The 22,993-nt window shown below is 45.7% G+C and overlaps 1 protein-coding gene across 1 annotated transcript; it reads left to right on the top strand.

Moving 5' to 3' along the window:
* The first annotated feature begins 7,159 nt into the window (after nt 1-7,159).
* LOC147105268 (adenosine receptor A1-like) lies at nt 7,160-19,925 on the top strand. Its single transcript, XM_086011453.1, has 2 exons — nt 7,160-8,201; nt 17,767-19,925. Exons 1-2 carry the CDS (start codon nt 7,858-7,860, stop codon nt 18,419-18,421), a joined length of 999 nt encoding a protein of 332 aa, XP_085867579.1. The 5' UTR covers nt 7,160-7,857; the 3' UTR covers nt 18,422-19,925.
* The last annotated feature ends 3,068 nt before the right edge of the window (nt 19,926-22,993 follow it).

Genomic DNA, 22,993 nt, shown 5'->3' on the forward strand with positions numbered 1-22,993 from the left:
CCATCATGCTGCACCAGACCAGTGTGCCAGCACTCTTCCGCCACCACTTCAAGCTCGCGGCTGGCTGGTCAGAGACAAGGATTATCCGCTCTCCACCTGGCTCATGACTCCCCTCCGCAACCCCAACTTTCCTGCCCAGCAGAGCCATGCTACCACCAGGAACATCATCGAGCAGACCATCAGCCTGCTGAAGCAACGGTTCCACTGCCTTGACCACTCTGGAGGAGTCCTCCAGTACTTGGCTGAGCAGGTGTCCCATTTCGTGGTGGTCTGCTGCATGCTCCATAACTTGGCCATCATGAGGGCCCAGCCCCTACCACCAGGGATTGTGGGAGGAGGAAGAGGGAGGGGAGGAGTAGGAGGACGAAGAGGAGGCAGCCACTCAATTGGCCTTCCAGAAGGGCGGTCCGTGACCACCTCTTTAGACTGCGGTTTGAATGAATTAAACCCCAGATCCCCATTGCTCACCGCATCCCCATCATTCCATCCCTGTCGCAGGCCGTATCACAGCACAAAGCTGAAATGACACCACAAAAGAATCCAAACTGAATTAATAAATTTATCAATAATCAGTGAACACATATTCACAACAAAAATATTAACTATTCACCCTTGCGCAATCCCTTAGTGCCTCTTGTTACAATGCCTTTGCCTACTCTTGTGCTCCTACGAAGTGTTGGCCCAGTAGCTGCAGCATGGCAGGTGGAAGGCCATGCGGGAGACTTCAGATGGCCTTGCATCACTCACTCGACCAGCTGTGGGACTGGAAGGCCCGGCTGTAGACTGCACCACCTCAGCATGGGCGGCAGCAGTCTGGGCTGGCTAGATGACAGGCAGCAACAAGGGCAATGGTGGAGTGGCAGTGGTGGGAGCAGGAATGCTATCATCCTGAGATAGGACAGTAGGTTCCTGCTCCACTGACCCACTGCCATTCCCCTGGGGCAGTACGTCAGCATCCCTAGCAATCTGTTGGAGCACAGATTGCTGGCCTGCTGCGATACCGTGAAAGCCCCGGTCAACGGTGGTAGACCCAGCCACAATGGCAGCAATCAGATCTAAAGGGATCAAGGGATATGGGGAGAAAGCAGGAACAGGGTACTGAATTTGGATGATCAGCCATGATCTCATTAAATGGCAGAACAGGCTCGAGGGGCCGAATGGCCTACTCCTGCTCCTATCTTCTATGTTTCTATCTTGCATGTTATCAAGCTGAGACTGCATGAGAGCAGTCTGAGATTGCATGCCACCAAGCATAGACTGCATTATAGCACTAAGAAGTTGCGTCGCTTCTGCCTGTACTGCAATGGAAGTTGCCAGATAGCCCATCACACATGGCATCAGGTCTGGGTTGCCACAGTATCTCTGGGAGTCTAACATCCTTTGCATACTGAAAATGATGAACTTCACAGTGTGCGCAGAGCCTTGTGCAATGTTGGAGGTGGACTCCTCCACGCTCCTTATCATTGCCGAGAGGCTCTCGGGCACCCTTGCATTGCACCTATGATCACCGTGTGCATGCCTATCACTCTTCTTCTAAAGTTCTCCCCATCAAGATCTTCATCTGAGTCCTGTGCAGCAGAACTGGCATGCGAACTCACCCTCTAGGGAGCTGGCCCCCGAGCTACTCTTTCCCTCTGGTCTTGCTGCAGCCCACTCATCCCCGGTGCCTCATCCTGGCAGGAAGGGAGAAAGGCATGCATACAGCATGATTAGCTGGAAAGTGCGAAATGCTTGTGGGGTGAGGGGGAATTGGGATGTGAGAAGGAGTAGGGATGAGCATACTGTTGTTTTCCCCAAGGGGCTCAGCGTCACCAGTGGCCATGGCGCCCAACACCTGGTGCCCAATAATGTGCAGCACTCAATTCTCCAGCGCAGACAGTGGTTGGGTGTCAGCTTGTCCTCTGCCTGTGTGCTCCTGCTCCCTCCTGTTGTGAGTCACCTTGACCTGCAAGAGAAAGGAAAGTGTGTGAGTGAGGAGCAATGTGTTTGGGTGATGTGCCTGCCATAGTTGAATAGCTGTCACTGTGTGCAAGGTGTGAGATGTGGGTGTGAGTGTTGGTAGGTAGAGATTGTTAGTGGGTGTGGTGCTTTGGGCAGTGTCTGAAGATTGTGGCTCAGATGGTTATACGTAGCATTTGTTGAAGCATTGACTCACACTGACCACCCGAGTGAGGCTGTTAAATTTCTTCCTGCACTGTGGGTGAAACCTGGGGACCACAATGCTGCCCAAGACGTGCTGCCTTTCGCGGGCTTTTTCTTTCACAGCTGGTGCAGTCGGGAGAGCAGGAGGCCAGTAACTCTTATATAGGTGGAGCTGTTGCTAAACCCGAAACACTACAGTGTAGTGTCTCCCACCCTTCCACCTCCTCTAACCTTTTAGGGGTTAGGGGAAGTTGAAAAGGTAGGTTCAATTTATTTTATTTCAGGAGCCTAACCTCGGTGGAAAAGGTTCCAGGACAGGAGGCGGCAGTGAAAATACAACACCAGAAAACAGGTAGGTGACTGGTTGGTGAGTACTTTCACAAACTTATTCTAAGTAGAATTCAATAATTAAGCTAAATCGTAGTAAATAAAAGGGTATTGTAAGGGTTAAGTCATGGAAGGGCAGCTCAGACCCGTGTCATGCTCCTCCTGTGCCATGTGGGAAATCAGGGACACTGTCTCTGACAACTATGTGTGCAGGAAGTGTGTCCAGCTGCAGCTCCTAGCGGACCGCATGGCGGCGCTGGAGCTGCGAATGGACTCACTCTGGAGCATACGCGATGCTGAGGATGTTGTGGATAGCACATTCAGTGAGTTGGTCACACCACAGGTAAAGGCTAGCTCAGACAGTAAATGGGTGACCAAAAGGCAGGGTAAAGGCAGGAAGGTAGTGCAGGAGTCACCTGTGGTCATCTCCCTCCAAAACAGGTTTACCGTTTTGGGTACTGTTGGGGGAGATGACTTACCAGGGGAAGGCACCAGCAGCCAGGTTCAGGGCACCATGATTGGCTCTGCTGCACAGAAGGGAGGGAAAAAGAGGGATAGGGCTATAGTGATAGGGGATTCAATTGTAAGGGGGATAGATAGGAGTTTCTGTGGCCGAGACCGAGATTCCAAGATGGTATGTTGCCTCCCTGGTGCAAGGGTCAAGGATGTCTCGGAGCGGGTGCAGAGCATTCTGAAGGGGGAGGGGGATCAGCCAGTTGTCGTGGTACATGTAGGTACCAACGATGTAGGTAAAAAGAGGGAGGAGGTCCTACAAGCTGAATTTAGGGAGTTAGGAGCTAAATTGAAAAGTAGGACTTCAAAGGTAGTAATCTCTGGATTGCTACCAGTGCCACGAGCTAATAAGATTAGAGAGAGTAAGATAGATAAGCTAAATACGTGGCTTGAGCAGTGGTGCAAGGGAGAGGGATTTAAATTCTTGAGGCATTGGAATCAGTTCTTGGGGAGGAGTGACCTGTACCAAGGGGACGGTCTACACCTGAACTGTGAGGGAGCCGATGTCCTCGGGGTAATATTTTCTAGGACGGTTCGGGAGGATTTAAACTAATTTGGCAGGGGGATGGGAACCTAGGTAGTGGAAAAGAGGGAAGTCATATGAAGTCAGAAATAGATGGTAGAAAGGTGAGAAGCAATAAGCAAAGGAGAGAAACACAAAGGGCCAAACTAATTCATAATGAGAGTGTGAAAAAAGCAAGCCTGAAGGCTTTGTATCTTAATGCTAGAAGCATTAGGAACAAGGTGGATGAATTAGTTGTGGAAATAGAGGTAAACAAGTATGATTTGATTGGGATTACAGAAACGTGGCTGCAGGGTGGGCAAGGCTGGGAACTTAACATCCAGGGATATACAATATTTAGGAAGGATCGGCAAAAAGGTAGGGGAGGTGGGGTAGCATTGCTGGTAAAGGAGGGGATTAATGCAATGGAAAGGAAGGATATTAACTCGGATGAAACGGAATCTGTATGGGTAGAAATGAGAAATAGCAAGGGGAGAAAAACGTTAGTGGGTGTGATATATAGGCCTCCAAATAGTAATATGGAGGTGAGGGAAGGCATAAAAAGGGAAATTAGAGAAGCGTGCGATAAGAGCACAGCTGTCATCATGGGTGACTTTAATTTACATATTGATTGGACTACCCAAATTAGTAAAAATTCTGAGGAGGAGGAATTCCTGGAATGTTTTCGGGACGGTTATCTGGACCAATATGTCGAGGAGCCGACTCGAGATCAGGCCATTTTAGACTGGGTATTGTGCAATGAGAAGGGACTTATCACCAATCTTCTTGTACGAGGCCCCTTGGGTCAGAGCGATCATAATATGATCGAGCTCTCAGTCGAGATGGAGAGTGAGGAAATTGAATCAGAGACTAAGGTCCAGAACTTAAATAAAGGGAATTACGAGGGTATGAGACGGGAATTGGGTAAGATTGATTGGGTGGTGTTTCTGGGGGGATTGACAGTGGATAGACAATGGCAAGCATTCAAAGATAGAATGGAAGAATTCCAGAACATGTTTATACCGGTTTGGCATAAAAATAAACCTAAAAAGGTGACTCAACCGTGGATAACGAGGGAAATTAGGGACAGCATAAAATCAAAAAAAAGGGCATATCAACTGGCAAAAAAAAGCACCAGACCGGAAGATTGGGGGCAGTACAGGATACAGCAGAAGAGGACAAAGGGATTAATCAGGAAGGGGAAAATAGAATACGAAAGTAAACTTGCAGCAAAAATAAAGACAGACTGCAAAAGCTTTTATCGGTATATCAGGAGGAAAAGACTGGTAAAATCCCAAGTCGGTCCCCTGCAGTCCGATTCGGGAGAATATATAATGGAGAATAAGGAAATGGCAGACCAATTAAACTCATACTTTGGTTTTGTATTCACAAAGGAGGACACAAATAACCTCCCAGGAATATCGGCAAACATAGGGACTAATGAGAGGGAGGAGCTGACAGAAATTAGTATCTCTAGGGATATGGTGTTGGGTAAGTTGAGGGGACTGAAGGCCGACAAATCCCCGGGGCCTGATAAACTACATCCTAGGGTACTTAAGGAGGTGGCCCTGGAGATAGCAGATGCTCTAAGGATCATCTTCCGGAACTCCATTGACTCGGGAACAGTACCCGTGGATTGGAGGGTAGCTAATGTTACCCCAATATTTAAAAAGGGGGGTAGAGAGAAAGCAGGGAATTATAGACCAGTAAGCCTTACATCGGTTGTGGGCAAAATGCTAGAGTCCATTATTAAGGATAAAATAGCGGAGCACTTGACAAATGGGGAAAGGATCGGACAGAGTCAACATGGATTTACAAAGGGTAAATCGTGTTTGACTAATCTGCTGGAATTTTTTGAGGAAGTAACTGGTAAAATAGATGGGGGAGAGCCAGTGGATGTGGTGTACCTTGACTTCCAGAAAGCCTTCGATAAGGTTCCACACAAAAGATTGTCATGCAAAATTAAGGCTCATGGGATTGGGGGCAAAGTATTAACGTGGATAGAGAACTGGCTGGCGGATAGAAAACAGAGAGTTGGAATAAACGGCTCGTTTTCAGAGTGGCAGGCAGTGACCAGCGGGGTGCCGCAAGGATCTGTCCTGGGACCCCAGCTGTTCACAATATATATAAATGATCTGGATCAGGGAATTGGATGCAATATTTCCAAATTCGCTGACGACACTAAACTAGGAGGAGGGGTGGGCTCTGATGAGGATGTCAGGAGGCTACAGTGCGATTTGGACAGGTTGGGGGAATGGGCGGATACGTGGCAGATGCACTATAATGTGGATAAATGCGAGGTTATCCACTTTGGGGGTAAAAACAGGAGGGTAGATTATTATCTAAATGGCAATAGATTGGGAGATGGGGAAGTGCAGAGGGACCTGGGTGTTCTTGTGCACCAGTCACTGAAGGAGAGCATGCAGGTGCAACAGGCGATTAAGAAGGCAAATGGTATGTTGGCCTTCATATCAAGGGGGTTCGAGTATAGGAATAGGGATACCTTACTACAGCTGTACAAGGTGCTGGTGAGACCGCATCTGGAGTATTGTGTACAGTTTTGGTCGCCCCATCTGCGGAAGGATGTTCTTGCCATGGAAAGAGTGCAACGGCGATTCACCAGGCTGATACCTGGAATGGCGGGAATGACCTACGAAGAGAGATTAAATAGTTTGGGCTTGTACTCACTGGAGTTTAGAAGATTGAGAGGGGATCTCATCGAAACATATAAAATTATGGCAGGCCTGGACAGGCTGAATTCAGAGAGAATGTTTCCAATGGCCAGGGAGCACAGAACCAGGGGCCACAGTCTAAAAATAGCGGGCAAATCATTTAAAACAGAGATGAGGAAGAATTTCTTCACTCAAAGAGTGGTGAGCCTGTGGAATTCCCTGCCACAGAGGGCTGTGAAGGCTAATTCAATAAATATTTTCAAGAGAGAATTGGATATATTTCTGAAGGCTAAGGGGATTAAGGGTTACGGAGAAAAGGCGGGGACGGGGTACTGAACTGGTAAGATCAGCTATGATCTCAGACGAGGATCAGCCATGATCTCATTGAATGGCGGAGCAGGCTCGAAGGGCCGAATGGCCTACTCCTGTTCCTATCTCTATGTTACTATGTTACTATGTGCTGCACTGCCTCCCTCCACATGGTGCAGAAAACATGTGGCGACGGCCTCCTGCCACTTTCCGTATAGAGCACTGCCCTCTATCTCTCCACAGCGAACACCAATGTCTCCAATACTTGATTGCAGAATGTGTGTGCTCTTTCCCTAGGTGTGGATCTGGCATGAGTACAGCTGCTCAGTCCTCCGGCTCCTTCTCCTTGACCTGCTGTCAGCAATGCTGAGAATGAGGTCCTGCAGCAACAATGAACCTCCCCCTTAAGAACTGTGCAAAGCCTATGGCAATCATGACTTGCGATTAGACTACACCTGATATATGTCCACCTTCTGCGTGTAACACCAATAAGGTTGGGCTTAAAGACTTGAGTTAGGACTCCAATCATTTCTTTGAGCAGTGAGCACGAATTTTGCTTGCAGTCTAAAGGATTAGTGCTTGGCCTAATTCTCCAACATTTCTACTGACACCACCCATTCCTGGGCTACAATACATTTCTAGCCCTTTATATTGCTGTGCTGCATTGTCCAGAATAGGTGATTAGGGCTAACTCACTGAATGTCTTGATTATGTTTACCTGAAGACGCTCTATTTCTCCCGATGCTTCTTTTGTGCATCTGAAGGAACGAAATCTGGGGTGGTGCAGACCCTTGACCAATTGTACAACTTTAAAACACACACGCAACGCCAAAGTCCCTCCCATTTCACTGACAGCTCACTAACTGCAAACATCTCGTAAAAGTAGAAACAGATGATAACAATCTGCAGCGGCACCGAGTGCGGGAGAAAGAACGACTGCAAGGGAGAAATATGTTCAACTGAATGTGACGAAGACCTTCTGAAGACGAATTATTTTTAATTTGGAGAATGGATTGACTCATGCAGCATAATGTAGTGAGACACATAGTGTAGTGAGACACACAGAGGAGGAACTGGGAAGCTTGACTGAATCCGAGATCTGCCGGGAATTACTGGCTCACTATTGGGAACATTAATCGAGAAGGATTGGAAAGCCAAAAATAAAGGGTACGGAATTCGTGCGGGGAAGAGACGAGATCTGCCGCTCGCAATGAACAGAACGCTCTGGCCAACGAGAATTAAATATTACGAGATCTTTAGGTCCTAAAGCAGACAAGAGTTTCTCTGAGTAATAACCGAGCTTTGCCCGAGGAGACCCGAGTGTTTTTTTTATTGCAGGGAAGAAGCAAGAGATCCAGTGGGTCACAACCAAGGGTCTCTGTCAGGGCCAGCATGTCAGATTCGGGTGACTCCTGGGTCCAGGTTGTCTACATTGTTGTGGAGGTGCTGATCGCGGTGGCCTCTGTCCTGGGCAACGTGCTGGTCTGCTGGGCAGTCAAGATCAACCGGGCTCTGAGAGACACCACCTTCTGCTTCATCGTCTCCCTGGCGCTGGCTGACATCGCCGTGGGGGCTTTGGTCATCCCCTTGGCCATCACCATCAATCTGGGCTTAAAGACACAATTCTACAGCTGCCTCTTTATAGCCTGCATCCTGATAACATTGACGCAAAGCTCGATTCTGTCACTTTTGGCCATTGCTGTGGACCGTTACCTTCGAGCCAGGATCCCAACCAGGTAAATATTTCGAGTTGCTCTGTCATTCTGAACAACGTGAGCATTTTCTTGTGACTGACACATGTTGATATATCAATCCAGCCAAGTCGGTTGTAAGTAGAACAGAAACAACCCGTCCAGTTGAAAGAACATTACTTTGCCTTTATCTAAAAATGCACGTAGTTTTATGGACTTGCAAGTATTTTTGGTAATTAAAGGTTTGTAATGATGTATATCTAATTGGGTAATGTTATCAATGAGGTAATCTGTAGTAAATATCAATGGATTTATGAAGGGGAAGTCATGTTTGACAAATTTGCTGGAGTTCTTTGAGGAAGTAACATATAGGGTGGATAAAGGGGAACCAGTGGACGTAGTGTATTTAGACTTCCAAAAGGCATTTGACAAGGTGCCACACAAAAGATTATTGTTTAAGATAAAAAATCACGGGATTGGGGGTAATATTCTGGCATGGATAGAGGATTGGCTATCTAACAGAAGGCAGAGAGTTGGGATAAATGGTTCATTCTCAGACTGGCAATCAGTAACTAGTGGTGTTCCGCAGGGGTCAGTGCTGGGTCCCCAACTCTTTACAATCTATATTAACGATTTGGAGGAGGGGACCGAGTGTAACATATCAAAGTTTGCAGATGATACTAAGATGGGAGGGAAAGTAGTGAGTGAGGAGGACATAAAAAACCTGCAAGGGGACATAGACAGGCTAAGTAAGTGGGCAGAGATTTGGCAGATGGAATACAATACTGGAAAGTGTGAGGTTATGCACTTTGGTAGGAAAAATCGTAGAGCAAGTTATTATCTTAATGGCAAGAAACTGGAAAGTACTGAAGTACAAAGGGATCTGGGGGTCCTGGTGCACGAAACTCAAAAGGTTAGTATGCAGGTGCAGCAAGTGATTAAGAAGGCCAATGGAATGTTGGCTTTCATTGCTAGGGGGATAGAATATAAAAATAGGGAGGTATTGCTTCAGTTGTACAAGGTATTGGTGAGACCGCACCTGGAATACTGCGTACAGTTTTGGTGTCCATACTTAAGAAAGGACATACTTGCTCTCGAGTCAGTACAAAGAAGGTTCACTCGGTTAATCCCGGGGATGAGGGGATGGACATATGAGGAGAGGTTGAGTAGATTGGGACTCTACTCATTGGAGTTCAGAAGAATGAGAGGCGATCTTATTGAAACATATAAGATTGTGAAGGGGTTGGATCGGGTGGATGCGGGGAAGATGTTCCCGATGATGGGTGAAACTAGAACTAGGGGGCATAGTCTTAGAATAAGGGGCTGCTCTTTCAAAACTGAGATGAGGAAGAACTACTTCACTCAGAGGGTGGTAGGTCCATGGAATATGCTGCCCCAAAAAGCTGTAGAAGCTACATCATTACATAAATTTAAAACAGAAATAGACAGTTTCCTAGAAGTAAAGGGAATTAAGGGTTACGGGGAGCGGGCAGGAATTTGGACATAAGTCTAGGTTCGGATCGGTCATGGCCCTGTGCGTAGCGGAGCGGGCCCAGGGGCCGTGTAGCCTGATCCTGCTCCTATTTCGTGTGTCTAATTCTGTTAGATTCAGGAGATGGTTCTGTGATAGTGGATTGGTGGTTAGGATCAGATCAGCCATGATCTTATTGAATGGCGAAGCAGGCTCGAGGGGCCGATTGGCCTACTCCTGCTCCTATTTCTTATGTTCTTATATATTTCTTAAGGCTAAAGGGATCTGGGGAGAAGGCAGGGACCCGGTACTGAAATTGGTTGATCAGCCATGATCTCATTAAATGGCGGAACAGGCTCGAGGGGCCGAATGGCCTACTCCTGCTCCAATCTTCTATGATTCTATGTAATGGAAGCCAAGTGACAACACTTCTTATTTGCTTGGGGGGGTGGGGCGGTGGGGGAGGGGGAGATTACCTTAAAGAATCGACCCTTCGATTCCCCCAAGGCTTTCGCTTACATACTAATGGATAAACTAACCTTTACCCATTGATGTCAGCAAATCACATGAGCAGCAATATTATATAATCAAAAGGAAAATACTGCAGATGCTGGAAATCTGAAATAAAAACAGAAAATGCTGGAGATACTCAGCAGGTCAGGCAGCATCTGTGGAGAGAGAAACAGAGTTAATGTTTCAGGTCGATGACCTTTTGTCAGAACTGAAAGAAAGCAGGAAATGGAAGAGAGTTTTAAGCAAGAGTAGGAGCTGGGAAATGGGGGAGGGGATGAAAGAACAAAAGGGAAGGCCTGTGATCGGGTAGAAGGCAGGAGAGGTTAAGAGACATTAAGAGATATTCAAGGCAAGAGGAGGTGGTAATGGGCCAGGTTAAGGAACAAAAGATGGCTCTAGATGAAGTGTGAATTGCGCTGGCAGAATGAAAGACATGGTGTGGAGATGCCAGAGTTGGACTGGGGTGGACAAATGTAAGAAGTCACACAACACCAGGTTATAGTCCAACAGCTTTATTTGAAATCACAAGCTTTCGGAGCGCTGCTCCTTCTTCAGGTGAAGTGGAGAAATGCATAAAGACACAGCTTATATAGTCAGAGAATCATGTCAGATGTTTACAGGTAACCTTTCCAACTGCCATTTATCACACCTCGGCAGAGAGATAATCACAGCAGTCAAAGGTGTGAATGGTGTCCAAACAGGTCAGTCAGGGAAACATTACATCAAACAACAATGAGGTGGGGTCACAAGGGGTCAAATATTGCAGATGCTGGGGTCTGTATGAAAAACAAAAAAACAGATAAAAAACATTTTTTTTTTTTTGGCTGGAAATCACAGCAGGTCCGGCCGCATCTGTGTAGAGAGAACAAGCCAATGTCGACTCGAGTCTGGATGACCCTGCATCAGGTGGGGTTACATGTAGCGTGACATGAACCCAAGATCTCGGTTGAGGCCGTCCTCATGGGTGCGGAACTTGGCTATCAGTTTCTGCTCGACGATTTTGCGTTGTCGTGTGTCTCGAAGGCCACCTTGGAGAATGGATTCTCTGATTCTCATGATTCTCTGACTATATAAGCTGTGTCTTTATGCATTTCTCCACTTCACCTGAAGAAGGAGCAGCGCTCCGAAAGCTTGTGATTTCAAATAAAGCTGTTGGACTAGAACCTGGTGTGTGACTTCTTACAGAATGAAAGACAGCTGCCATGTGAGAGAAAAGAAAACACAAAAAAATATATATATCAGATTGTTTTCAAAATTTGGCGAAGACATCCTGGTGAGAACCAAAAGGAATGTCAAAAAATTACAATCTGAATGGGGCCTTGATAAGAAGAGCTCAATGTTTGGTGTGATATCTGGTGAAATACTGGGTGAAAGTGTGCCGTGTAACTCTGCATCTGCCTTGCTGTTTGTCACTAAGTGATGTTATCAATGCTAGATGATCAATGCTAGAAACAAAAGCCCCAATACTTTGACAATAAAATAACAAAGGTATATGGTTAAACCAACTATCACAGGCAAGGAAATCTTCGTATCCTCCTGTTGCGAAGCTTCATAGCTAAACACATCAGTTTCAAGTGTTTCCCTCAGTGACCTGATCAACACATCCTGTTCTAGTTAGGAGCCGTTGAACCTGAAAAGGACAGGGGAAAACAAAGAGCATTTGGCCCAGTACCATGTTCCCATCCATGGACACCATACAAGTTACCCTTTAATAGACTCCGCCCAACTCACTCAGTTTCCCGAGGGAGGTAATCGACCACATGAAACTTCAAAGAAGATGTGACATTTTCCCCTAACTCCCAAAAGTAAACAAGCAAAACTGCAAACTATTAATCTAGGTTTACAATCCACGCTTATAACTCTTACCAGCTGTTTCCACTTGTAATTCATTCAGCCGCTGTATAATATTTAAATTTTAATAATTGTAAAAGTCAATTTTCAGTGCCATCGAGGTTGTTGGCAATAATTAGGACTTATCACGGCATAAAAAAGTTACTTACACTGGAATGGACAAGCCCTAACTTTTTCTGGTAAGTTTAGTGGGTATCTATTACGTAAGTACCGCAACTTCACTCCTTCCATGTGCTTCAATGCTGAGTCCCTGTGCGGTACAGCGAAGCTTCTGGAGTAACAGGGCAAATCGGACAGCAACTTCCTGATTTCCATGTTTAACTGCGCATGTGCGGTCACCCGAAGTTGTTTTCCAATTTACACTTTTATAACGGTGCGTGCTGATGGCCTCACCACTATTTCTACCGCAAAATCCGGGCCAATATATGTGCACACACACACACCCATGTACCAATAACATGGACCTGAGCATCATCTGCCAGCAATTCTGGCTTTCACAATGTGGAGGTGTTGTTTGGGTTGGTCATTTGTTTCCCTGTTGGAGGATAATGTGAAGATGAATAGCTACAAATAAACAAAAGGAAACAAATGGATAAAGATGCCAATATAATATGAAGTTTGGTGACGTGCAAAACAAATTATATTTTTATAGTGCTATCAAAGTACATTATTATTATTATCTGGTTGGATGCAATCTGGCACAGTTTTTAGTTTGAACAAAATAATATAAAAATATTAAACTGACAGAGATTGAGTGGACATTTAGGGGAGTATTACAAGGCCGTTTGGATATCATCAATCATAAGAGTAAGTTAACAGCAGGCACCATTCGAGACTCGTCAGATACTGACGCAGTCCGTGTCCATATGCAGCAAGACCTGGACAACATTCAGACTTGGGCTGACAAGTGGCAAGTAACATTCGCACCACACAAGTGCCAGGCAATGACCATCTCCAAAAAGCGAGAATCTAACCATCTCCCCTTGACATTCAATGGCATTACCGTCGCTGAATCCCCCACTATCAACATCCTGGGGGTTACCATTGATCAGAAACTGAACTGGACCAGCCATATAAATACTGTGGCTACAAGAGCAGGCTGGGAATTCTGCGGCGAGTGTCTCACCTCCTGACTCCCCGAAGCCTTTCCACCATCTACAAGGCACAAGTCAGGAGTGTGATGGAATACTCTCCACTTGCCTGGATGAGTGCAGCTCCAACAACACTCAACAAGCTCGACACCATTCAGGATAAAGCAGCCCGCTTGATTGGCACTCCATCCACCGCCTTCAACATTCACTCCCTCCACCACCGACGCACTGTGGCTGCAGTGTGTACCATCTACAAGATGCACTGCAGCAACTCGCCAAAGCTCCTTCAACAGCACCTTCCAAACCCGCGACCTCTACCACTTAGAAGGACAAGGGCAGCAGACACATGGGAACATCACCACCTACAAGTTCCCCTCCAAGCCACACACCATCCTGACTTGGACCTGTATCGCCGTTCCTTCACTGTCGCTGGGCCAAAATTCTGGAACTCCCTTCCTAACAGCATTGTGGGTGTACCTACAGCGGTTCAAGAAGGCGGCTCACCACCATCTTCTCAAGGGCAATTAGGGATGGGCACTAAATGTAGGCCTAGCCAGCGACGCCCACATCCCATCAATGAATAAAAAAAGTTGACTGAATCCTAAAATGTATAAAAATTTTAACTGCTCTGCTCTGTAGTATTATTCTATAATATAGGTAAGACTTACCAGAGAGGGTTCGAGTACAGGAACAAGGATGTCTTGCTACAGTTGTACAGGGCCTTGGTGAGACCGCACCTTGAGTACTGTGTGCAGTTTTGGTCGCCTTACCTGAGGAAGGGCATTCTTGCCATGGAAGGAGTGCAGCGAAGATTCACCAGGCTGATACCTGGGATGGCAGGAATGACGTATGAGGAGAGATTGTCGATTGGGCTTATACTCACTGGAGTTTAGAAGATTGAGAGGGGATCTCGTCGAAACCTATAAAATTCTGTCAGGCCTGGACAGACTAGATGCAGGAAGGATGCTTATGATGGCCGGGGAGTCCAGAACCAGGGGTCATAGTCTAAGGATAAGGGGTAAGCCATTTAGGACTGAAATGAGGAGGAATTTCTTCACCCAGAGAGTGGTGAACCTGTGGAATTCTCTGCCACAGAGGGCGGTGGAGGCCAGTTCATTAAATATATTCAAGAAAGAGTTGTATATATTTCTTAAGGCTAAAGGGATCAAGGGATATGGGGAGAAGGCAGGGACAGGGTACTGAATTTGGATGATCAGCCATGATCTCATTGAATGGCGGAGCAGGCTCGAAGGGCCGAATGGCCTACTCCTGCTCCTATCTTCTATGTTTCTATGTTAAAGGTCATGACACAAACTGGAACCTTGTTCCATTGGAACCAGCAGCCCTCTAGTAGTCATTCTTCAGGTGTGAGCCCCATGAGTGTTGGCAGGGTATTGGATGCCACAGTCAAACCTGATGCTGTCTTTACCCAATCTCTGCACAGATGCAGTTTTGGGTAGTGGTCAATGGATAGTGATTAGAATGTGAACTCTGGTTGAATTTCACCTCCACTCAAGCCTAGGAACATTGAGGCCAATTGTAGTGCCCCTTGACTGAGATGAACTAATTCCACACGGGCTTGGAATTGCCCTGTGACCTTCCTCATCAGTATGGTTCAGTACCATGTAGTGCATTTATCAACCGAGCCACTGAGGAAGACAGAAGTATTTGAACAAAAGTTATTTGAGCTATATATGAGTTATTTGAAGTGAGTGGAAATTCACTGGTGTGAATAGAGGCTGCAGCATCCTTTAGGTATTAGCACAGGAATGGATTGGCTGTAACTGTAATATGGGGAGGAAAATTTTTCAGGGGTTCAGCAGGCGCATTTGGTGGCGGATTGGGTGGGAATTTTTTTTTGACAGTGTGTAGGGAACCCACTGTCAACCCGCTGCCACGCTAGTTTTCCAGATGTTGGATCTGTCAGCGCTGAACAGACCCGACACCAAGCGGCGGGGGAGGCAATTTAGGTGATTAAGAGCTTGTTAACAGCCACTTGAAAACTATTTTGAGCTCACCTTTAAATTTTACGAGGTCGCCCACAGGTTCCACGCTGCTCGGGGATCACGTCAGGTAAGCAGGTCGGGAGTTGTGTTACCATGAAATCATCTTTTTACTTGACAGCTGCAAATGTGCTATAAAAGCTCCCATCTCATAGCTGTTCATTTTCCAAGGTCAGAAGCTGTTGCTTACTGCATTTGGAAAACAGATTGAGCTTTATGCAGGTTGCAAGTGTTTGGAGCAAACTCTGTATCCAGTGTCACCTCATTGGAACAACCTCTCTGACCATTGACAAATCACTTCTGTCATCTCAACTTCACCTGCATTCTATTACATCAGCATCGGTGCACTTGAAACTATCTCACCTTGGTCCTCAGAATCCCACCACGATCAGCCCCAACACCAACAGCATCAACAACAACACCAACCTTCTCCACAATCAACTGATGCTGCACAGGACAGAAGGCATCAGCACCTGAGCATATTACTGGCTGGGAGGCCAGGGATGGCCTCACCATAGCCGGATTTACTTCACTTGAAGCTGTACATCCTGGCTGCCATATAATGCGCCAGGTTGCCACCACCTTACACCAACACCATAAAACATCCCTACAATGCCCAAACCATTCCTTTCACACTCATCGCCATTGTGGGGGATACTGTTATGTCTCACCATTCACTGCAACTCACTAAGCCACTTCCAAAGGTGCACACAAATCTGTCCAAGAATGTAAAGTGTTGAAAATAAAGATTTCAATGTTTGACAGCACATTAACAGAAACTTCACATGAACATTGGCTAAAACACCCAACTGTCTACCTTTGTGTATTGTTACTTGGTATGATTAGACTAGGATGAGGGTGAGTGTGAGGTGTGGCTATTGAGATGGGGAACTGATAATGTAGATCAAGAGGGATGGGTGGAGGTGCAAGGTAAGTTGGTGTGAGTAAGGATGTGCAGGAGTAGGGTAGGGAAGGCAGAGTGATGGGGATGTGATGAGAGGCACAGCAGGATGAGGTTGAATGTGGCTTTGCAGTAACATTTTGCGATCTACTGAGATCATTGAAAGGTTTGCGCCACTGCAGCCTGGTCCTCCTGATGACATCCCTGCTTGTGCCCTCCTATGCAATGTGCAACCAGGCTGTGTTGATCTCCTAGGGAGGTCTCTTCTGCCCATTGGAAGGGAAGACAACCTCCCTGTATGCTGTGACTCCCTCCATAAGCATATGGAGGGAGTCATGGGAGAGCCTGGGTGCAGCCGTGAACCTCTGTGCAGTGCTTGTCAGTGTTTGCAGCACCCCAATGCTGTAGAACACTGACAGCAGAACTGTCAAAATCAATTTGCGCATGGTCTCTTTAAGGAAACTGGCTGATGATGCGTCATCAAGTGATGTCATGAGACCCGCTTCCTTCAATTGGCTGGCAAACACGATGGGCGGGCTTAACAAGCCCAATCAATCTAAAATCACTTTGGACAGCGGGATGGAGGTAGCAGCGGGATCGTATCCCGTCACCGACCCCGGCCACACCGAACCCGCCGAATTAAGGGAAATCGTGGCCTTGATGTCCAGACTGAAATAATACATTAGCTGACTCGTGGCAGATATTGATGAGTTTAATTTTGTAGTTGAGAAGCTATGCGATGCCTTTCATGTTGAAAATGGAATGCAAACCATATCCATTCCTACAATTAGAACCTCCATCCTTTAAAAAAAAAATGTGTTCATCACGTAAAATCATAAAATCACATCTCATTTCATCATAAGCAGATTTACCTCATAAAGTGAATAAAAGATGGAATAATTTCAGGGATTCTGATTTGATTCCCATGTAGAAATTGAAATTGATGCAGAAAAGTACAGTCATCAATTATTATAGTACATAGTTTAGACAGTTTGAAAATGTAAACCTCATAAGAAAACTTTAAAAAATGATTATACAGTCTAACGGTATTCTCTTCTCGTCTGATAAAGATGTCAAGTGATTTCCTGTTTATAGCACAGGAAATATTCCTGGCAATGATATACTTTTCACTGCTATCTCACAGTGATACAGAAATGGTAAACAGAACTGAACCACAAAGCTGAGCTAACTTATTTGTTAAGTCAATTCAATAAGTGGCTACAGAATAACCTGCAAACTGCCTGCTGGTTTGTTGAAAAGTTATTTGAATGGAACAGGAGTCAATTCAGATTGCAATGTAGGACCAAGGAGGAGCATTCCACAGCCTCACCCCTCCCTATCTCTGTACCCTCTCCATCCCTGCAAACTCGCCACCACGCCCCCCCCACCCCACCCACCACAACTCTCCGTTCCTCTGACTCTGACCTCTTGTGCATCTCTTCCCCTCTCCACCCCATTATTGGTGGCTGTCTTCATCTGCCTGGTCTCCACATTCTAAAATTCTCTCTGACTATCCAGCTTCCTCCTCATCCTTTAAGCCCCTCCTTAAAATCCATCTGTTTGCAAAGCACTTGATCACCCATCCCAATACTTCTTTCTTTGGCTCGGCATCCATTTCTTGAGTACAGCTCCAGTAAAGCATTTTGGGACATTTTCTACATTAAAGGTGCTAAATAAATACAAGCAGCTGTTGTTTATTACCCCGTAAAGTGTCATATCAATCCGTCTCAGCCTTATTTCTGTATTGAAAAAACAAAATAATGTTTATGTTGTTCAACAGGTATAAGATTATTGTTACACAAAAGAGAGCCTGGATTGCTGTTGGCCTCTGCTGGCTTGGATCTATTTTGATTGGGCTAACTCCAATGTTTGGCTGGCACAACAGAAGCAGCAAAGAGATGCAAAATGAGGAGAACAATTCCAGCCAGAAATACATCAAATGCCAGTTTTTAAAGGTGATCAGAATGGACTACCTAGTGTATTTTAATTTCTTTGGGTGTGTGCTCTTTCCTCTGGTGATCATGTTTGGCCTCTATACCGAAATATTTTGCATCATTTGGAAGCAATTAAACAAGAAGGTTACCAATGCTACGGACTCCAGGAGATATTTTGGAAAGGAGCTCAAACTCGCAAAATCCCTAACTTTAGTTTTATTCCTGTTTGCTGTCTGCTGGCTCCCTTTGCACATCATGAACTTCATTTTGTATTTTTACGTCGAGTTCAAAGTCCCAAAAATTGCCCTCTATATTGGAATATTTCTGTCCCATGCAAATTCAGCTGTCAATCCACTTGTATACGCTTTCAGGATAAAGAAATTCAGGGTATCATTTCTGCAGATTTGGAATAAATATATTCTATGTAAAAATGACACCTTTAGTATGTATTGTTTTGATGGCCAAATAGTAACAGAAAACAATTTTAATAGCAGTGTTTGATTATAACTCAGAGGACAAAACTTGCATATTTTAATGTAATGCAATGAACAACTATCTTATCAAGAAAAATTGCAATAGGGCTCTACCACATAACCCCATTCTAACCATACCAGATATTACCCTGCAAGATATAGGGAAAATTTGGGAACTTTTATATTGTGAATTATGGTAATTTTCTGTATGTGCATGTTGGATAAGGGATTTTATCACAAAGTACCTCGGACAATAGTACACAGAATACATTCTGTTTTGCTGTATTATGTTTACTGGAACTTACACATTTTATTTATTGACGAGTATATCGATGTTTTAGCTCTTTACAGACTAATTCTTTCGGAAGTGCACTCGCCAGTATTTCAAAATTATTGAAGTCTTTCTGAAAAATGCACAACTGATGTTGGACAGTGTTGGTTCTTCTAATTGTCTAATGGTGTAAGGTGTTTCGATATGTAGCAATAGCAAAATCAGTGACAGCTCCTTTAAGGAGATGGACTCTTTATGCATATGCTCCCTTAGCCTCCCCTTTCTGTCTCACCTCCTTTCAGCAAGGACTTTAGTGAGACATAGATTTCTCCATAACTGTGGTCACTGATGTTCTCTGATTTAGCGAATAGGAGACACACTTCCAGTATGGTAGCTTAGTTCACTTAGCTTCTTCCACATTATGAAGTAGTCACACAGTTCACTCAGCCAAGGGGCCCTGAATGTGTCCACTGAGAATTGTTCCTCATGTAATTGAAGATCAGGATTTGATTGAGACCATACTATGATGAATTTAGTGTTCAACCACTAGAGCTACAAGCTTTGGTCATAAAGATGTGCAAATTGCACAAGACTCACTTTTTAGAGCATAATTTCAATATTAGCTCTGTGATCAGTAGTTAGAAGCACATTGAATGAAAGTACAGCTTTCATTTTTCACCAGCTTCATATTGAAATAGGTTAATTATTCAATTTTATGCTATTTCCTTCTAATATATAATCTTTAAGATTGTTTATTTTTTATCTCTTTATTTACTTCCTGACGTTAAGTCCTCTGAAATCATCAGAGTAAATAAACCGATCAATTATCTGCTCCATATGAATTTACGCAACTGATCCAACATTGGCAAAAAGCTTGTGAAGGCTTCATTGGGCTAGAAATTCAGTAGGCTTTGCGCCCAGTCTTCGCCCAAAGAGGGCTTTTGCGCCACTTGCTGAGATTGCGCCAATATTCAGCGCTGCGGTAATGGCGGCGTTAGCCAGTAGCGCTGCGCCGCCACCGATGACATCATCGGTGTGCGCAGTGCCCCGCTACCGCCTCGCTACCGGCCCGACCGCCATATTTAGTTGCGGCCGCCTCTTTCGCAGCGGCCGCAAACAGCGATCTGAAAACGGGGCCGTCCTGCAGCCTTAGTGGGGCGAGTTAAGGTGGAGGTGCGGCCGGCCGCTTTTTCGGCGGCCGCCTGCCCGCACCTCCTTCCCCGGCCTCCTCCACCCCACCCCCCCGCGGCATTGCCGGCTGTTTTCCGGGAGCCCGGCACTTCTCCGTGGTGCCAGGCTCATTTGCCGGCACTAGCGAGCGGTGATCTCGCTGTTGCAGGCACCTCCCCCTTAAGAGAGGGAGGAAGGCCTGCAGTACCGCAGCCTGCCGCTCCACAGCGGGTGGCGCTGCGGCACCTAGCGCGCCGAAATTCAGTTTCAGCGCCCCAAGCGGAGGCGGCCACACCCTTGAATAGCGGCCGGCTTCGACTTGGGGCGCTGAAACTGAATTTCCGGCGGGCGCAAGTGGCTCCGCGCGCAGCGGTAACTTCTGGGCGCAAGCGAGCTGGCGGGCCCAAACTGAATTTCTAGGCCATTGTCTCCTAAACTGATATCTGCAACCTATACAGTCAACTTACATGACTCATTACTTATCAATGTGCTTGCTCGTTTGTTACTTTTATTTGGCAATGAACATTGTGAAATTGTGCCTAATCTTGAAATTTTAAATAATTCTGGATTTTCATGACATCCAGTTTAAATGTGAAGCTAAACTCCTAGGGGGAAAAATTCGGTATCGACTATTTTGGGGTGCGAACATCGCCTGGGCGTTAACTTTAGTGCCCGGCGCTAATTAGCGCTGGTGACCGCGAAATTCAGTTTTATCGCCCCCAAGAGGGAGGTGGAGCGTTAATTCAAGTGCTCCACTTCCTTCTTAGAGTGCTAATCGTGAATATCGGGGTGGTGCGTTCTGCAGCGCTACGCACTGGGCCGCGTAGCGCTACCGCATGGAAGGGCTCTTCCCCTCATTAAAGGGGAGGGCCCAAGCCCACAACTCTGGGGCCCTACCTGGACCACCGGGGAGCGGGGTGCCGTGCCAGCAGTACGGCACTCAAGAGGAGTGCCGGGCTACCAGATCACGGCACGGACCCCATATCCAAAGATGCAATGCGCCACGACAAGTAAGTCGGCCAATTTTTTTCCCCCCACCCACCACCTCCCCTTTACTTTGTGCCCCGCAAGCCTCCTGCCACTCCGTTCTCGCCCCCTGAATCGGTCGCTGTCATCGTCCGGCGCAGATTCAGGGGGCACGGGTCAGTTTTGCAGGCGGGGTGAAAATGGGGCGCTGCGCACGGCGATGACATCGTCATCGCCTGCACAGCAGAGCGGGGCGCTACCGGTTACCGCCGCCACTAAACTCCCCCTGAATTTAGCGGGAGTCGTTAGCGGCGCCACGCCCGGGTGAAAAGTCATTTGTGCCCTCCGGAGGCGCTAACGGGAGGTGCTAAGGTATCCAATTTCTCCTCCCAGTACTTGATGCTCAAAACAGATGAGCTACATAAGTAACTTGCCAGACCAAGGTTAATATTAACGGAAACTCTATGTAGGCAATCCAGCCCTATATGTATCTAATTTTACTGGTCTTTTACAGCTACAGCTTTTAGAGCAATTACTCAAGACTGTTCTTCACTGGTGTCAGGAAGTTCAAAGACCACATTATAGATCAGAGATAAGTACTGTTGGCAGAAGTTATAGGCATGGCCACTGAACGCAATACTCTAGCATCTTTAACCTTGAATACAGGTCCATTTTGTGGAGACTTATTATTGCCTTATGCATGTTGCTAAAAGCTCGTGATTGGGCCACAAACTAACCTACGTAATTTTTAATGGTTTGCTTTTAATAGATATGTTATACCATGATATTTGATATCTAAACCCAGCATCTTAAATACAATTCGTTCTTAAAATAATGGAAAACTACATTTATAAGGAAAATATTGTTGAACAGTTTACACTTGAAGGGACTCCATTTAAAAAATATACAAAGTTGAATTGACTTCAACATGTAATAATTTGATGGCAATATTCTTCGTCACACTACTGACTATTGGAACAATGAGATAAATTCTCCACAGTCCCCAGTGCATTTGACTTGATTTTTTTTTCTCCTTGGTTTTACTTCAAGTCTCAAATTTAGCAAATCAACACAACTTCATCATCACATGAACATTTCCTGTTGCCTGGAAGAAAGCAGCACTCTCGGCCTATACTTACACTGGGCTAACTCTGCAGTTTTGCCATCACAACAAATACAGCTGGGGAGTTTCTCTGTTGGTCTGACTGTGCAGTCTCCAGCAGAGTTAACAATAGAAGTGATACCCACAGGCAATGTTCCTGTTAAGCTGTGTGGCCGTGCCGGCCGTGCAGCGGGCTGGAGGTCCCGCGCTGGCTGCTGACTGGCTTTTAAATGGAAAAATATTTGCATGCACAAGAATTTGAATGGGCCGCGCAGCCTGTTATGGGGTCGCACAACCAAAAGAAAGAGGGAACATTGCCCACAGGGTGTTGGTTCATCTCCATCTGGAGTACTGCTTGCAGTTCTGGTTGACATATTACAGGAAAGACATCATAGCACTGAAAAAGGTGCAGCTAAGAGATACCTGTCTGATCTTTGACATTAAACAACTGAGAAACAAGGAAAAACTACAGGCGCAGAGTTTATTTACACAAGAGAAGAGAGAGAGGGGACCTTACTGAGGTATTCATTGAGGCACTTAGTTTCCTTAATGACATTGACAAGTTGAACTTTGAGAAACTATTTACCATGACCTTGAGAATAACAACGAGCCCATTGATGACATAGTGAGCTTATATCGAATGACGACATAAGCTCAGAAGAGGTAAGGTGAATAGACGGATCACAATATTTCACACAGAGTAATGTATGCTTGAAATAGTCTGCCCAGGGAGATGATCAAAGCTGATAACGTGTGAATATGCATGTGGCAAGAAAATCAACTGACAGATATAGGAGATGAACCATGTATTCTGTTTTTGAGGTCTGGGGCTTATCAGATGGACCAAAGTGGTACATCCCTATATTCCTAAATTTGACTCCAGAACTGAATCCTTTTTCAGTTTATACTGGAAGAAAATTGCAGATCACACCAAGACTATAACACAATTAATACATTATTCTTAGACAAGAACATTTCATATCTCTATGAGAACCTGTCTGTCTTTTGTTAATTAAGAAGGATCAAGGCCTATGGACTAGGACATCACCAAAGCTGAAATGAGCAGAGAGGAGATAAATCATGAAGTAGTG

This window comes from Somniosus microcephalus, chromosome 18 (assembly GCF_052327205.1).
Source record: "Somniosus microcephalus isolate GS21.2 chromosome 18, FLI_Smic_1.0, whole genome shotgun sequence".
NCBI classification, from domain to species: Eukaryota; Metazoa; Chordata; class Chondrichthyes; order Squaliformes; family Somniosidae; genus Somniosus; species Somniosus microcephalus.

Excerpts from the sequence above, each read along its gene's own strand:
- LOC147105268 (XM_086011453.1), top strand. The coding sequence starts at position 7,858 with ATGTCAGATTCGGGTGACTCCTGGGTCCAGGTTGTCTACATTGTTGTG. Across the intron at positions 8,202-17,766 it reads CGAGCCAGGATCCCAACCAG|GTATAAGATTATTGTTACAC; the intron begins GTAAATATTTCG and ends GTTGTTCAACAG.